The 18,577-nt window shown below is 45.0% G+C and overlaps 1 protein-coding gene across 6 annotated transcripts in view; it reads right to left on the minus strand.

Moving 5' to 3' along the window:
* Window positions 1-18,577, minus strand: part of SFMBT2 (Scm like with four mbt domains 2) — a 250,410-nt gene that overhangs the window by 103,189 nt on the left and 128,644 nt on the right. For all 6 annotated transcript variants that reach the window (XM_077945707.1, XM_028825950.2, XM_028825951.2 and 3 more), the window contains one exon: window positions 13,448-13,545. In XM_077945707.1, the coding sequence (XP_077801833.1) occupies window positions 13,448-13,545 (98 nt within the window). The remainder of the gene's footprint in view (window positions 1-13,447; window positions 13,546-18,577) is intronic.

Here is an 18,577-nt window from a genome sequence, read left to right on the forward strand (position 1 = left end):
CTGGCAAGAGCCAGAATTATCCACGGTAAGCAGAAGCTATTTGGGAGTGAGAATTCCCGGAGCAGAAAACTGAAAGTTGACTAAATTCTTAAATTCTTAACGTTTAGGATTAAAAGCAAGTTGCTATCTAATGGACTGCAGGCGGCAGAGCTCAGGCCCCAGTGATCAAGCAGCTGCGTTAGCAAACTCTATATAGATCTGGGTTTTTGCGATTTTTTTTTTTTTTTTTTTTTTTTTTTTTTTTTTTTTTGAGACAGTCTCTCTCTGTCGCCCGGGCTGGAGTGCAGTGGCCGGATCTCAGCTCACGGCAAGCTCCGCCTCCCGGGTTCACGCCATTCTCCTGCCTCAGCCTCCCGAATAGCTGGGACTACAGGCGCCCACCACCTCGCCCGGCTAGTTTTTTGTATTTTTTTAGTAGAGATGGGTTTTCACCGTGTTAGCCAGGATGGTCTCGATCTCCTGACCTCGTGATCCACCCGCCTTGGCCTCCCAAAGTGCTGGGATTACAGGCTTGAGCCACCGCGCCTGGCACGATTTTTTATAGTTACATTTATTGTTTGACCAATGTTACCATCTTTAGTGCGTCTCTTATAAGATTTTCTCCAATACTCGTAAAAACTAGATGGCCCCGCTGGTCCTTTTTTGCCACGGAATTCACATGCTTCAGTGCAAGAACCCAGAAGACGGCCGGGCGCCTGGGTTGGGGATAACGTGATGAGGAGGAGATATCCATCATGTATCCCACAACAAACATTATTTGCTAAATGACTTGGGCAAAAAATTAAGCTCTGTCTCCACATAGGGGCTTAAGGTAAATGCCGGGAGAACGTAAGTGTCCCACCTGAAGGCCAAACTAAGCTACAAGTGTTTGAGTGCTGCTGCATTTAGCTGCTGAATAAGGGAAAAAGAAACCAGTCACCATAGAAACTGCAGCCTCACAGTCTATCGTAAGAGAAGCCCGCATCTTCCTTACCCCTTTGGCTGTACCAGACAGAATGAGAAAGAAAAGCTTCTCTCTCTTGGCCACATTTAATCTTCTCTCCTCAGCCTTTAATCTAGGTCTCCGATGCTAAAATATAGGAGAGATTCCCTCCTAAGGGTTAAATCTATAATCACACTGACAGGTACATCATTCAAAGCTAAGAAAACACTGAAAAAAATCACTGGATGTGGAATCTTCAGTGCTACGAGCAGCGTGAACACTCTTAGTAGAGAGGGCATCCGTGAAGGGAAGGCCTTTATTTCTTTGTTTGTGTGGGGAAAAACGGCCTCACACAGCATTTCTTCTATCAGTTAGCCTTCTCTCCATGTCTGCGTCCCTTCCTTTATTAAACACTGAGAAAGAGAGAAAGCAAGATACTAAAAGCAAGCATTCCAGGTACAGTTTCAGACCCAACCAAACCAGACTCAACCCAGTGCACTGCCATGACTGCTAGTCCTTTGTTTACGGATTTCCAGGGTGCCTTTTATCCCTTATCAGTGATGTGTGTATTATCTCGATACTTATGTCAAAGACGACAGAGACTGAGCTACAGAAGGACACCAAGACGCTGAGTATTTTACAGAAGTACTTAGACCAGGCACGCATTTGCTCTGTTCTGAGTCCAGATGAAGTACAAGCCTCAGTTATTGTGACTTTGGATCCCTGTAACCTCCGTGAGGTGCAGATTCTGATTAGGAACTGGTCAGGGAGGTGATAAGAGAATGGATTGGAATTAGTATCCTGGGCATACGATTCACATTAAAAACAAACTTCCCCTTGGCTTCGAATAAAATGGAAATAAGCAGGAAGCACTAGGGAGTCACTGCCCAGCCACACCTCACCTGTCAGTTACATACACTACTGAGAAGCATGACATGAAAGAGCGATCGATTCAGCAGAAAAGAATTAGCTGCCTATAAAAAAGCAGAAACCCTCGATGCCAACTGTATCCCCGGACCAGAGTGCTCTCCTGCGCTTATTTCTCGAATTCCTTGTGTCTTTATTCTCTCTTTGTTTAGTTAGAAAACAGTATACAGTGGCAGGTCAGTGCCCAGATCAAACAATCTGAAAAGTCGGACACTTTAAAAAAGAGAGGAAAAAAAGCTCACATACAACATGTGTACACAACATTAAGCCTAGTCCGTGATCACTTTCAACAAGCAGCAAACCTTGACATTTCAGGTTTGTAAGCAACGGGATTTCATGGAACATGATCTTTTTTTTTTTTTTAATGCTGAGATTTTAATTGTTTATGTTTTGATTTCTTTTTTAACGCTGAGATCTCCCTCCCTCCCTCCTTCCCTCCCTCCCTCCCTTCCTTCCTTCTCTGAGATGAAGTCTCGCTCTATCACCCAGACTGGAGTACAGTGGCACGATCTCAGCTCACTGCAACCTCTGCCTCCCGCAGTCAAGTGATTCTCCTGCCTCAGCCTCCCAGGTAGCTGGGATTACATGCACACGCCACCACGCCCAGCTAATTTTTGTATATTGCGCAGAGATGGGGTTTCACCATGTTGCCCAGGCTGCTCTAGAAATCCTGGGCTCAAGCAATCCTCCAGCCTGGCCTCCCAAAGTGCTGAGATTACAGGTGTGAGTCACCGCGCCTGGCCCCTGAGACGACGTCTTAATTTCAATTCCTCCCAAACATTCTTCTCAGTGCTCTCAACTTTTTTCTCTTCTTAGCAAAGAACTGAGCTGGGGTATTTTTAGCTGATTACAAAAGGGCCATCCTTAGATGTAAACTCACCATCCCATAAATGGGGCCATTCTCCTCTTAGGCTAGTCATCCCTAATATTCAGAACCACTCACAGGAGGCTTGCTTAATTTAAGTTATAGTGATGACCTCTCCTATGCTTTGATTCTTCTAAGTTAATTTTTGGACTTATTTCTTCATGAATCCCCACTGAAGAATATTTACTGAGAACTGATGATGTCCTGGGTACTGCTGAAGGCCCTGGGGATAAAGCAGTCATGAAAATACAAACTTGGCTTTCGCGGAGCCTGCGTTCTAGCTAGGGGAAGGAGGTCGTATGCAAAAAACCGTTTAAATTAAATTTTAAAAAGTAAAAGTCAAAGTGCTATATAACAATCGAGGAGATAAGCGCTGAGATCAGTGCCGAACCAGGATAGCAGGGAGAGTGCACAGAAGGGGAGATAGTGGCACAGAGCAGGGTCTTTATTTATTTATTTATTTATTTATTTATTTAGAGACAGAGTCTCTCTCTGTCGCCCAGGCTGGAGTGCGGCTCACTGCAACCTCCGCCTCCCGGGTTCAAGCAATTATCCTGCCTCAGCCGCCCTAGTACCTGGGATTATAGGCAAGCGCTACCACATCCGGATAATTTTTTTTATTTTTAGTAGAAATGGTGTTTCACCATGTTGGCCAGGCTCGTCTCGAACTCCTGACCTCAGGTGATCCATCCGCCTCGGCCTCCCAAAGTGCTGGGATTACAGGTGTGAGCCACCGCACCCAGTCCAGGGTTTTCTAATTTTAAGCAGACACCCGTAGGATGTGAGGGAAGGGATTATGCAGGAATCTGGGGGTGACCTTCCAGGCAAACCAGGCATTATACAAAGGCCTGAGGCAGGAGTAAGCAGGTGTCATTGGGACAGTGGGGAGCTGGAAGGGGAACGGCAGGTACGTGAGGCCTCCAGCGTCAGGCGCCTGGACCCAGGCATCCCGCCCTGATGAGATGGCGTGCCACAGGGAGGCAGGAGCAAACGTGGGGCTCCATCTGACTTCAGTTTCAGATGGAGGAATGAAAGCGTGCAGAGAAGGGTTCACCTGGGAGGCCTGAGGCTGTGATCCTCACAGATGGGGCTCGCCTGCAAGGGGGGTCTGTGGCTGCAACCTGGAAATGTGACTGATAAAAAATAGCTTACTCCAATCTGAAACTTTTCCTAAAGATAAGAGTAGTTCGCTGTGTCTAAAATGTGTGTGCAAACAATCTGGTTTATGGTTTCCTTCTAAGAGCGGGGAATTCTGGTCTGTGCCTGGCAGAGGGTGCCTATGGGAACAGTCCCCAGAAAAAACCCGGAGCACTGAATCTCTAAGGACCTGCCCTGGTAAAAGAGTATCTGGCACCTCTTGTCACAGCTGGGTGCTGTGTGACGCCTCCAGGAGGGGGCTCTGGAAGCTTCTGTCTGGTTTTCTGGACTTCACCCCATTGCTGATTCTGCTTTCTGTCCTTTCACTGCAATAAACTACAACCGTGAGTGTAACGACTTCTGAATCCTGTGAGTACTTTCAGTAAATTACCAAACCTGGGGCAGACGTGGGGATCCCCCACGCAGAGGTGTGCGGTAGAGAGTGGCTACAAGGAGGATGCCAAGGGTTTGGACTCAAGTGCAGTTGTCCTTTGTTTTGTTTTTGTTTTTTTTGAGACGGAGTCTCGCTCTGTTGCCCGGGCTGGGGTGCAGTGGCGCGATCTCGGCTCACTGCAACCTCCACCTCTCAGGTTCAAGTAATTTCTGGCTAATTTTTGCATTTTTAGTAGAGACGAAGTTTCACTATGTTGGCCAGGCTGGTCTGGAACTCCTGACCTCAAGTGATCCGCCTGCCTCAGCCTCCCAAAGAACTGCAGTCATAATTCCCTGCACTCGAAGGCAAATCTCTGAGTAGCTCATTTAGAATCTCAAACACACTGAGATTTTCAGTTTTTTTTTTAAGTAACACAAAAAGGTTCCAACAATTTCCCTTTTTTAAAGGATAAAAAAAGGATCACAGATGTTAGTGACATTTCACATATGTCCCTTCCTTGCTGTTACAAGGTGTGGTCATGAGTGAAGTGAGCTGGAGAGCTTTTGTCTTCTCCGGGCTGTATTTCTACATTCCTCTAAGGAAATAATATTTTCTTTCCATTAACTAGAAAATTGGGAATTGCTGTTTCTTATTTGTAGATCTTTTTGATGGACAAATGAGTTGTCAGTGAAACTTGTACAATTTAACATTTGCAAACATGTAGGATCTCAGATGTAGAATACCATTTATAAGAACTGCTGGGAATGAAAAGTAATAGGGAGGCTTGTAAATGTCAGACACGTGACATGTTACAATTACTGATAGGTTTTTATTTTCTAGTCTCTGTTAGCCCTAGTTTTAAAACTTACCAAGCCCCCAAAAATCCTTTAGTGGTCTCTTAGTATACACTTAGTGAACGGGAAAACTGAGGCAACAAAGACATTACTGGCCAAAAGACTGAGTTTGTCCTGTAATAAACTTCATTGTTTGATGACAGAAACCAACTGACAGAAACCCGTCCTAGTAGTTCTTCGCAAAAGACAAAAATAAAAAGCTTTTATGGAAACTGGGGCGTTTTGCTCGAGTGGACATTGGGATATGTCATAAGTTAATCAAATGATGGTTTCCCGAGGCTGCAAAATTGCTCAATGTGACTAAGTCAAAGAAAGGTTTCATCTACTTTTTTATTTTTTGTCACCCAGGCTGGAGTGCGGTGGTACGATCTCGGCTCACTGCAACCTCCACCTCCCGGGTTCAAGTGATTCTTCTGCCTCAGCCTCCCGAGTAGCTGGGATTACAGGTGCCCACCACCATGCCCAGCTAATTTTTGTATTTTTAATAGAGACGGGGTTTCGCCATGTTGGCCAGGCTGATCTCAAACTCCTGACCTCAGGTGATTCGCCCACCTCGGCCTCCCAAAGTGCTGAGATTACAGGCATGAGCCACCGCACTTGGCCTTTATCTACTTTTTAAACATATCTTAAGTTGATTTTTAAAAGGAAAATTTCGTTTTGTTCCAAAAGCTGAGAATCACCCAGCTGTGTGATGCAGAGACATTAAAATCCACTGAAAGCCATGGTGATGTGCAGTGCAGTCACCTCTACAGACTTGTTATGGACGTGGATAGTGTATGGATAGTTCTGGCAAATCTTTTAGGCCTCTAAATAATGGGGTTGGTCTTCAAGAAAAAAAAAGTCATTATTAATTTTTCAATCAAATGAGGCTTTTAATGTCCTTTGGGTTTTTTAAAACCTATTTCATCAACTGTCTATCCTTCAACTGAGTGTACATTTTGGAAATGATCTGTAATTTCCAAATAAGGAAGTCAGAATTCCCACTAAAATACGGCATCCAAAGCTATTCAGAGTGATCTCTTAAAGGTAAATAACAGTAGAAATATTAATCATGAGCTTGTTTTCACACTGTTCCTGTTTGCATTCAAGACAGAAAGGAACGCCTGCCCAAGAGCTGGATCAGACTGCACGCACAGACACCAACAGACAACCACACAGACGTGTGAACACATCTCCCAACGTGAGCAACCGCAGCATAATGGGACTCATCCCATCCAAATACCCATTTCATCTAAAGTATAAAAATAATAAAAAGAGCTGCTTGGAAATACTGCTTGTCTCCGGCCATTAATGTGCTTAGCTTTGACTTCTGTCTCGTAACAGCTGAACACTATGGCAATTTTCCATAACAACATGCATCTCAGATGACTTCACTGCTGAATTCAAACACATATTCCTTTTACCATAATGAAAGAAACTAGAAAGAAGTCTGCCTACTGAGAAACAGTGATGATCAAACAGTGATAACAGAGAAAAAAAGCAAGTGTGTGTGTGTGTGTGTGTGTGTGTGTGTGTGTGTGTGTGTGTGTCTCTTTTTGGATCCTGCAAAAAGAATACTGCTTGCTGGAACTTCTAAAAACTTGAGAGAGAAAATTTCTCTTGCTTTTTTTTGGTTTTTTCTTTTTTTGTTGTTGTTTTAATAAATGAAGCAACGGCTAAGACAGTTTGATCCTCATCTCGTGTATCCACACCATTTCTCTGAACTTTACTTCGTGTAACCAGAGGAACTCAGTAGAGAGTACCACTGTGTTATTTCTAAGATTCTGAACATACACGAAATGCGATCAGATTGGGTTGAAGAGTGTCTCCCTGCAAATTTGTACTCACCCAGAAGCTATCATGCAATCTTATTTGAAAATAGGGTCTTTGTAAATGCAATAGAGTGAAGACAAAGTTGGACGGAATTCACACAGGGCCAGTCAAATAACGGTTGTCTTGTAAGCAGAGAGAAATTTGGACAGATGTGGAGAAGGCCATGTGAACATGGAGGCAGGGAACCGAGGAAGGTGGCCACAAGGTGAGCAAAGCCCAGGACACAGGCAACCCGGGAAGCCAGAGCCGACCTCTGCTTCCACCCTGAGCCTTCGGGGAGTGTGGTCCTGCCGACACCCTGATTTCACACGCTACTCTCCAGAAGCACAAGACAACAAATTTCTGTCATTCTAAGTCATCCAGTCCATGGGAATTTGTGACAGTAGCCTTTGCAAACATGTTCTCACACCCTCCAAATTAAACGTGTAGATTCTCACTCATTACAAAATATAGTTGAGAAACCTCCCATGTCTCTTCCATTGAACTAAGAGAAAACATTTATGAAGGTATCTCATCAGCTTTAAGAACACATAATATTCAAAGCAACTGATGTCTATTTATAAAGTGCCTAACCCCACATCCTGCCTCATGAGAGGCCCAAAAGTAATATTCAGTATCTACTCTTAAAGCACTTCTTAATTATGCACAAAATATTGAATAAGATGATAATTCTCACATAGCCTATCAAAATAATAGTCTGAATTCTCATGGGAAGAAATTAAAGTGAGGGAAGAAGGTAAGGTAATTATATTTTGGAAAATATGAACAAACTATTAAACTCTGGAATCAGGTCAACATCACATAATAGCTTTGTGCAAAGACAATAAATGTTTAATGAATTAGTTAATTTTTAATTACAAATATATTGGGATGATTAATGTGTATACCTTTTGAGTCTTAGTATTCATACCTCTAAATAAGTGTGCATATCCATTTAATCTATATGCATGAACTCAAAAATTTCAAATTCAAGCCAGGCATGGTGGCTCACGCCTATAATTCCAGCACTTTGGGAGGCCGAGGTGGGTGGACTGCTTGAGTTCAGGAGTTCACGACCAGCCTGGCCAACATGGTGAAATCCTGTCTCTACTAAAAATACAAAAAAGCATTAACTGGGCCTGGTGGTGCATGCCTGTAATCCCAGCTACCTGGGACGCTGAGGCAGAAGAATCGCTTGAACCCAGGAGGCGGTGGTTGCAAGGGGCCAAGCTGAGATCATGCCACTGCATTCCAGCCTGGGTGACAGGGCAAGACTGTCTCCAAAAAAAAATGATAATAATAAAAATAAATTCAAGGAGTTGAAGACACATGTCCATGAATTCATGCATTTATTGGACAGGTATTTAATGAGTGCTACTATGGTCAAGAAAGTGTGTTTCTAAGAATGGACAAGAAAGACACAGTCCTTGCCTTTCCAGAGCTTCAAAGTTAGGTGAAAAGAGGTCGGTATTATACAAGGTGCTGCACAAATGATTAAGCATAACTGTGACAGAACAAGCTGCTGAAGGACACCAACAGAGGCTCAAGTTCATCTGGGCCAGGTCCAGGGGTCCGGGGAAGGATTCCTTTAGGGAATCTATATTTGAGAACAAAGGGGCCGGGCGTGGTGGCTCAAGTCTGTAATTCCAGCACTTTGGGAGGCCGAGGCGGGTGGATCACGAGGTCAGGAGATCGAGACCATCCTGGCTAACATGGTGAAACCCCGTCTCTACTAAAACATACAAAAAAACTAGCCAGGCGAGGAGGCGCCTGTAGTCCCAGCTACTCGGGAGGCTGAGGCAGGAGAATGGCATGAACCCGGGAGGCGGAGCTTGCAGTGAGCCGAGATCTGGCCACTGCACTCCAGCCTGGGCGACAGAGCGAGACTCCATCTCGGGAAAAAAAAAAAAAAAAGAGAACAAAGGATGAGTCAGACTTTAACAGAGAGAACAAAACAGGTATGCGTTAGTCTGTTTTCACATTGCTGATAAAAGATGTACCCGAGACTGGGCGATTTACAAAAGAGGCTTATTGGACTTACAGCTCCACATGGCTGGGGAGGCCTCACAATCATAGTGGAAAATGAAAGGCATGTCTCACATGGCAGCAGACAAGAGAAGAGAGCTTGTGTAGGGAAACTCCCATTTTTAAAACCATCAGATCTCGTGAGACTTATTCACTATCACGAGAACAGCATGGAGAAGATCCACCCCCATGATTCAGTTATCTCCCACCAGGTCCCTCCCACAACATGTGGGAATTCTGGGAGCTACGAGATGAGATTTGGGTGAGGATACAAACCATATCAAGGTACAAAGGGCGTTAGAGAAACATAACAAGTGCACCTCCTGGTACAGCAAGGAGGGGCACAGAAGGAGACACTGCACAGAGGAGCGAGTGAAAAATCTCCCCAGGCTCACCATGTCCAGGAAGGATGTGGTGGCGTGATCATACCCTAGAGTCCAAACAACAAGATTCTTTTCAATGGCAGTGCCAGGTTAAAACAGCAGGCTGAAAACCCACATTCATTTCACCTCCTCCTAAACTCTAACCAAAACTACAGTCCAGAGACTTTCTTAAAAAAAGACACAAACCTACTCAGCACACAAAGGTAAGGAAGTAAAAAAGCTGATGAAGAAGAAGCGAGTAATTTAACACATTCAGCAAAGCCAAATCCCAGGCCTTCAGCAGAAAAGCTGAGCGCCAACACAGTGACTCCTGCAGAAGCCTTGAAAGGCTCAGAAACGAGTCCCACCAGGTATGTCTGAAACTGGGAGTTCGATAGGAGTTTAAGATATAAGCATGGGGAGGTGACTGGGAAGGAGAGGCCATTAGACCCCTCCACAGTCTCCCTGATCCCTGTCTCAGCCTTCTCTGAAGAGGCTGGGATAGGAACCAATACTGCAGGCCAGCACCTCAGCCCTCTTCTCCCCACGTGGCTCCTGGAACACTGGCAGTCAGACCTGGAGCCCCAGGTGGGACACTGGGAGACTGAAAAACTCTCCCTTGGAAACCAGTCACAGAGGAAATACTACAGCACAAGCAGCAGCCCACAAGCCACCCTCCAGGGACTGACCACCACATTCTAATCCCCCCCTCCCTCTTTTCTTTATATGAGACAGAGTCTTGCTCTGTTGCCCAGGCTGGAGTGCAGTGGTACAATCTCAGCTCACTGCAACCTCTGCCTCCCAGATTCAAGCAATTCTCCTACCTCAGCCTCCTGATTAGCTGGGATTACAGATGCATGCCACCATGCCTGGCTAATTTTTTCATATTTTTAGTAGAGACAGGGTTTCATCATGTTGGCCAGGCTGGTCTCGAACACCTGACCTCAAATGATCTGCCCGCCTCGGCCTCCCAAAGTGCTGTGATTACAGATGTGAGCCACCAATGCCCCAGCCAAAACCTCTGATTCTTGAGACAAATGATAGCTCACCTAAAATTCTACACCCACACAAACTATCAATAAAGTATGGATAAGATAGACCTTCTTAGCCACTTTTAGTGAGAAGGAAATGTAGACAGCATTTTATCATCTTTGCAACCTATGGACAGAATGCCGAAGTCAGCCAGACCAAGATTGTTAACAATATTCAGCTTATTTTGACTACACTAAAGAGATTCCTGAGTTGAGTCCTAAGCTGCCTGGACAAGATGAGAACATTCATCTCACTGCAGGGAAACACTGAACTTCAGCCTGCTCCTGAGAGCTAAGCTGTAAAATCAGAAAACAAGAAGCAACCGACCCCTGCCCACATTTCTAAGGGATGTGACCTCCAGTACCAAGAGTTCATGCTACAACATCAGTAGAAGCAAGTGTGGGAACCCCTCATCTCCTTAAGATTAGCTCACAGACCAGGTACAGTTGTTCACACCTGTTATCCCTGCACTTCAGGAAGCCGAGGCAGGAGGATCACTTGAGCCCAGGAGTTTGAGACCAGCCTGGGCAACATAGTGAGATCCCATCTGTACAAAAAAAAAAATCTAAAAATTAGCTGATATGGCTTGGCTGTGTCCCCACCCGAATCTCATTTTGAATTGTAGTTCCCATAATCCCCACATGTCATGGGGATGCAATTGAATCATGGGGGCAGTTTCCCCCATGCTATTCTCCTGATAGTGAGTAAGCTCTCATGAGACCTGATGATTTTATAAGGGCCTTCCCCTTCGTTCAGCTCTTATTCTCCTTCCTGCTGCCATGTGAAAAAGGAGGTGTTTGCTTCCCCTTTTGCCATGATTGTAAGTTTCTGAGGCCTTCCCAGCCTTGCTGAACTGTGAGTCAATTAAACCTCTTTCCTTTATAAATTACCCAATCTCAGGAATGTGTTCGCTAACAGCGTGAGAACAAACTAATACATTAGCTAGGTGTGCTGGTGCATGCCTGTGGTTCTAGCTACTTGGGAGGCTCAGACAGGAGGATGGCTTGAGCCTGGGAGCTTGACACTACAGCGAGCTATGGTCACCCCACCCCCACTGCACTCCAGCCTGGGTGGCAGAGTGACACCCTTTCTCCAAAAAAAAAAAAAAAAAAAAGATTAGCTCACGACTTCACCTACTGAATCCTCATCTACTCTGAGGAAAAGCAAAGCCAGTTTGGTGCCCAGACCACATCCAGCTTTCTTCCCTCTTCGGAGCAGGGAAAGGGCCCTCTCTGAACAATGAGGACGGTACCCACTTCCCGTCCTATCAACAGGACTGAGCATCCCACTTAGGGAAGCATACGCAGGCAGGAACACCACAAAGAGAGGCACGGGCAGGACCCGCACAGCTGTGGGATCCTGGGTGCCCCGGCCCCACAGGGAGGCAGGCCTGGGGCTGTGGCAGGGGCTTTGCTGGCCTGGCAGGTCTGAGGCTTAGACCAGAGGGTGGGCATCTGTATTCTTCCGCTGGTTCCCTCCTTCAACTCCTCCCGTGTGTGTATAAGGTACTTCAAAATAAAATTTATTTTTTCAAGGGTGAAGGATGTGACTGGATTTGATTCACATTCGAATATGACTGAGGCCACGGTGAAGACAAAGGGGCGGGGGTGACAAGGGCAGGCTGGCTCTGGTGTGGGTGGCAGAGCTGAGAGGTCCAACATTAAAGGCTGTTTCTCTTGATCCTTTTTGTATGGGCAGGACAGTATGAAAAGAAGGGAGAAGAAAAGCGAGAGAAGAGGGAAGGAGAGGAAGAGAAAGACAAAGAGGAGGAGAGAGAAGGATTTGGTCAGTGAGGCAAAAAATAACAACAATGCCCACCATAACTGTCAGCCTCACTGTCAGTCAATATCATGCTAACAGTGTATTATATTTACACTGTTCCTCCAGTACAGGAGCCCCCAAACACTGTAAAAATCATCATTCAGTTAACATCAGGACATAATTACATGGCTAAGTTGAGGAGGAAGTCTTAATAGCCCAATTTTACAAGCAGGGGAAGTACTGAACGAAAGGGTCAATGATTAGCCATGACTGCTTAAAAGGCTGAGTGAGGACTCGGGTGTCCATAAAATCCAGGAAGCCCACGTCCCCTACTAAATCCTTAAACTCCTGCTGTATGGGGTGTCCAACCACCACATTAAGTACATCTTCTATATGAAACTTTTATGACTCTGCAGACACGTGCCACCCCAGGGCTGGGAAGCAACTGGATGTCTGCCCATCACAACCACATTGAGAACTGTCCAAGGATGCCAATGGTGCTGGGTCACCACCCACACTCGTTGGGCTTGTTTTATGATTTCCTTGGATGAACCTGAATGGACCATCCTTGTCCAGAACCAATATTCTATTTCACGTAAGTGTGAAGTCTAATTTTTGAAGTGTAAAGAACTTGGTGGCCGTTTTGGTGGAGATGCATTTCACAAGCCCTTCATTTTCGTGTGAGCACCCAGTGGAAGGCCTAGTACTTAGCAGAACCTCGGGACATTAAGAAAATTGAACCACCACAAGATGCATCATTTTCTGTCATTTTTACTAAACGTCAAAATTAGACTTGCTATATTTCCTTTTGTTTCTGTTGCAGGAAGTGAGGGGGTGAAAATATTTCCATAACAATACGCTACAAAGAAAAACAGTAAACCTAAACAATTTTAATCAGCATCTTATAATATGGGCCATTATGAAGATTATTTTTTTAAAAAGCAACATGAAACAGACAAAACCTTAAGCATTTAAAATGTAAACTGGTTAAGAAGGTGCCTTTTTCAAGTGGAAAAGGATTTGGTATGGAAAACATTTTTTAATTTTTTTTTTGGAGATTGAGTCTCGTTCTGTTGCCAGGCTGTAGTGCAATGGTGCGATCTCAGCTCACTGTAACCTCCGCCTCCCTGGTTCAAGTGATTCTCCTGCCTCACACTCCCAAGTAGCTGGGGTTACATGCGCACACCACACGCCTGGCTTATTTTTGTATTTTTAGTAGAGAGGGGGTTTCACCATGTTGGCCAGGATGGTCTCGATCTCCTGACGTCAGGATCCGCCCACCTTGACCTCTCAAAATGCTGAGACTACAGGCGTGAGTCACCGCATCCGGCGGGAAAACTTGGTAGATGGTTTTATTCTCAAAAAGAGTAGATACATTGCTAAGAATCAACATCTTACCTTAAATACTTCCATTGGAAGAGGAAATTTGGCAGCATCAATAAGGGATTTTTCCAGAGTACATTTCCATTCAGAGGCCATCTTCAAAGGATAGATTTCTGTATCAACAGCAAATCACAGAAGAGTTGAAGGACTAACACGTTCTGCCGGGTGGCCCTTTCCTGCATGTTAATTCCCAAGCTTTCCTGATACCTCAGCTCGGTCAGTGACCGTGAGTGTTCACACCCCCCACCCGCCATGAGCACCTGCTGAAAGAACTTTCTGAAATTAAATAGCAACTTGGGATTCTGCTGTCAGAAATGAAGAATAAACTTAATAGACCTCTTCTTCAGGGAACATCTGTATGCATTTAGTTGGCATTCTGTAAGTAATTTAATGGTATTAATCACATTAGCAAAAACCTTCAGTCATCCGTGGGTCAAAATTCCACATATCACCTAGGAAAGCAATGCCCAGTGATGAGGAACTTTTTATCTGATACATTTCTAAACTACAAACGACTCTAGTCTGGCATTTGCGGTTATTACAACATATTTTTTCACTAAATCTCTAAGCTCTCATCTGCTAAAAATAGTCCCTGTAAGTCAGAAAATTATTAAAAGGTAAATTAAAATTTACCAACCAAGTTTAATATTTACACTTGAAATGTTGCTTAACACACCGCATGTTGCCCATATTTTTCCCCAGGCGGTGGGAGGGGGGGCAAGATTTACAGATGGAGGTTACAGAGTCTGAATGCAAAATTAAAAAGAAAAAAGAAAAAAAAACTTTGAGCACTGTTTTTACCTACTGCTGAAACTGCAGGAGAATTTTATGGCCTGATCTCAACAGATTTAAGACCTTATCAAAACAGGATTTGCAGAAGCCCTCACTGGAAGTAGGGCATGTTTATGCCTTCACTATATCACCCCAGGCTACTTCAGACAGAGCTTAGGATATGAATACGAAATTAAGCACAGTTAAAAGTCAACATTAGACCTTTGGGACTATATTTTTAATTTCTTGCATGTCTGCTTTTTAGCATGACGCCATCTATTTTGATCCTCATCGCTTTTGAACTCACCTTGAGCTTTAAGCCCCCGTTTCAGCAGTTTATTCAGTCATAATTACGCTACGTATGAGATCCTGCCAGAACTAGCCAAGCCATCAGTGCACCGCCCGAAGTCATTGTTACTTACACAAAGACACACAAAGGGTAATTCACAACCACACATCCTCTGCATGTGTGCATTGTCTATAATCCTTTCTAGTGTTTCCTGTCTGCTGAACTTTTTTTTCCCCTGGTTTGGCCTTTCTAAATTCTTCTTAGTTAGTTAACTAACGTAATTGAGAACACTCAGTGGGGTCTCAACACACACTTCTGCGGAGACTGAAAGAACGGGGCCTCTGATGTCCACAGTGAGAAGGGGGCGCTCAGGAAGACACTGCTTATCACAGGGCCCCCAAAAGCAGGCACAGGGACCAGTTCACAGAGCCCCCTGCAAGCTGCTCCATGAGGGCGAGCGGGACACCTGTGCACTTGGGCAAGCTCATGGGCACTGAATCCAAACCACAGAGAAACAGGAGGCCACTCAGCAGAGCCCGGGGAGCAAAGCCCTGAGGACACCAATGCAGGAGCAGGAGAGAAACTGCCAACAACAGACTGGAGCTCCTGACGGGACAGGGACCATGAACACACGGCTGCTTCCAGCAAGCCGGGTAGTCAGACAGAGAGTTCAACCTGGGCACGGTAGGAAAAGGACCAGCTCACAGAAAACAATGGGGATTTCCAAAGCCTGCACCAAAGAAAGAATCTGAAGACTCAACAGGTACAGAAAAGGAAAGCGTGATCTACCTGGGTGGCACCTTTGGCCTCTTGCTTTGGAATTAGGACTCGTTATACCCTTGACCCTTGATGGTGGTCTCCGAGTGCGGGAGGGATGCCCTGAGACAGAGGAGAGGGTAAAAGAATGGTCAAACAACACCCTCATTGAGAGGCTGAGGCAGGTGGATCACTTGAGGTCAGGAGATCGAGACCAGCCAAGCCAACATGGTGAAATCCCACCTCTAATTAAAAAAAAAAAAAAGTACAAAACAAAACAAAAATTAGCCAGTGTGGTGGTGCGCACCTGTAATCCCAGCTACTCGGGAGGCTGAGGCAGGAGAATCGCTTGAGCCCGGGAGGCAGACATGGCAGTGAGCCAAGATTGTGCCACTGCATTCCAGCCTGGGTGAGACTTTGTCTCCAAAAAAAAAAAAAAAAAAACCTTAAGTCCAGGAGGAATGGAAATCCAACATGACCAGGGTTAGATCTAAGCTATGAGAACTCATGGAGGGGATGCCCCGGCCCCAGTGGGGTTGCCTGCACGCTGGCCCAGGAAGGTGGACCAACCAAGTAATCTCTGAAAAAATGAACTCCTCTGTCCACAGGATGCCATCTCTCCTCCTCATCAGAGACAAAGGTAACAAGAAGCCCAGGTGCCAGGTGGGCCCTGCCTCTGTCCTACAACCTGAAGATTCTCTGTTTTCTTTCTGATGGTGTTAAATCCTGGAATGAATCCAGCCCACAGTAAGGCAGATTTCTTTCATGACAAGGTGAAAATCAGCTGCAGTTTTGACAGCCTGACACAACCGGCAGAGAACAACAGTCCCCGTGTGCATTCTGTGAGATGGAGGCACGCTGGTCATACTGGCAAATTAACGGACAATAAATAGTACCATTCAAAGAACACTGACCATTTTCTTAAAATGATCATGTTGCAGGTAACTGAATAAAGTACATCATGCCAGTTTCTGTTTCTGGGAAGGTCGTGAGCAATTAAAACATGTCCCTATTCCTCTGAAACTAGAAGCCTACGAGAAAAACGAGGCAATCTCCTTTTGTGCAAGGGTTTGGTGGGGCATTTCCTATTAAGTGCCACAGGAAGCAGGAATGCATAACATAATCATCAATAAACAAAGGCCTATAGAAACAACCCTTCTTTTATCCACCTCCCTCCAAAAAACTTCTGTATCTTCCTGCTCCTCCAGATCCTACCCAGTGAAGAAAGATGAGTCTACGTTGTTAAGAGATAGTAAACGTCAAAGAAAAGTGTTATGGACTAAATGTTTGTGTCTCCCCAAACTTCTTACTTGAAGCCCTAACCCCAAAGGGATGCCTTTGGGAGATTAGAATTAGATAGGGTCATGAGGGTGGGGCCCTTAAACGAGATCTGTGTCCTTAAAAGAAGAGACACCAGAGTTCTTTCTTGATCTACTATGTGAGGACACAGTCAGAAGGCGGCTGTCTGCAAACCAGGAAGTGAGCCCTCCCTGGACCTCAACTACACTGGTACCCTGATCTCACACTTCCAGCCTCCACATCTCTGAGAAGTAAATGTTTGTTGTTTTAAACCACAAAGGCTGTGGCATTTAGTTATGGCAGCTTGAACAGATTAATATAGTCCAGCTCACTTTTGGACTAAGTAACAGTTCAGGCAGGAAGTATTTAAGTTGGATTCAGAAACTCCCTGACTCCAAGAACTATCTAAAACAAGCACTAAAACAAAAAAAAAAGGGGGGGTGGGGTGGGGGTGGATAAAATAATTTTGAAGGAAAAAAACAAGGGAATAAATTGTAGATATAGAGAAGAAAAAAACCTCAAAAAGTTTTATCTCCTTAGCATCTGCAAGAATATCTAAAAGTCTATCTTATTTTCTAAACATCCCGAAATAGGAGAGCAGTGGGCTTCTTAAATGACCCTAACCTTAATGACCTACTTACCCTCCTTAACCTTAAGACTGTGATCACAAATTAAATGTCTAGAAAAGGCCAATCTCTTGATATACATTACACCACTCAGCAGCCCAGCAAGATATCCTTATCCCCATTGTACAGGGTAAGGCGGCTTCTTTCCCCTCCTCCTTCCCCAAGCGCCAGAATGCTATTTCCTCTGATTCAGGGCAGAAAGAGAAAGGCTCAATGGCCCTATGTTTCTCAGAGGTGGAGAGTATAAAATCTAGTCTCTTTTCCCAGGTTTTTGAAGGCTAACTTCGTAGCTACTTTCTATGACCCATTTCTCTTCTATGTTGCTGAACAGTTGAGAAATCTGTGCCCTCTGAAGAGTAAAATGAGGGCCACGAGGAGTGGCTCATGCCTGTAATCCCAGCACTTTGGGAGGCTGAGGTGGGCCGATCATCTGAGCTCAGGAGTTCAAGCCCAGCCTGAGCAACATAGTGAGATCCCATCTCTACAAAATAAGAAATTAAAAAAATTAGCCAGGGATGGTGGCCCATGCCTGTAGTTCTGGCCACTTGGGAGGCTGGGATGGGAAGGTCACTTGAGCCTGGGAGGTTGAGGCTGCAGTGAGCTGAGATCATGCCACTGCACTCCAGCCTGGGAGACAGAGCGAGACCCTGCTTCGAAAATAAATAAATAAATAAATAAATAAATAGTCAGTAAAACTAAAGGACGATTATTTTGAACAATGGTGGTGGTGCTGGGAGCGCATAGCAGACAGTCCTGGCAGCAGGGAAGAGTTCGTGGGGAATGTGCTCATCTCCCCTGCACACCCCCCTCCCACTGGACTTCTCCGCATCAGTCACGGAAGCAGAACACTTTCCAGTGACTTCATGGTGTTTGGGAAAACGACAAAATCAGCCTAGTATTTTCCATGCAAGTATGAAGTTTTATTCTCACCTAGATTCCAGTTAAGGAAGTGGTGCTACCACATAAGTTACACAAGTCACCGTGGGACTTGAAATCAATTTCTACAAATCCAAAGTACTAGAATCTGTCCCCATGAGCACAACAGGGGTAGTAACAGCCTCGCTTCCCGGGGATGCTGTTCTGCTGAATGAGGCAGCAGAATCCAGTTTCCATCTTGAAACCACTGGATCTGAGGAACTCAAAACTCACACTTTGAGTGTCCTGTCACTTTTTAGTTCTTCTTCCTGTACGTTCTTCTTCCTTCCTTTCCTGCTGGTGATTTAAATACTGGGGAAGTAAGTTCTTGAGGATGAATGGCTTTTCCAGAATCTTCTTTTTTTTTTTTTTTCTTTTCTTTTCATGGGGTCTCACTCTGTCACCCAGGCTGGAGTGCAGTGGAGCAATCTTGGCTCACTGCAGCCTCCACTCCCGGGATCAAGCGATCCTCCCACCTCAGCCCCCTAA

The sequence above is a fragment of the Macaca mulatta genome, chromosome 9 (assembly GCF_049350105.2).
Source record: "Macaca mulatta isolate MMU2019108-1 chromosome 9, T2T-MMU8v2.0, whole genome shotgun sequence".
Classification (NCBI taxonomy): Eukaryota; Metazoa; Chordata; class Mammalia; order Primates; family Cercopithecidae; genus Macaca; species Macaca mulatta.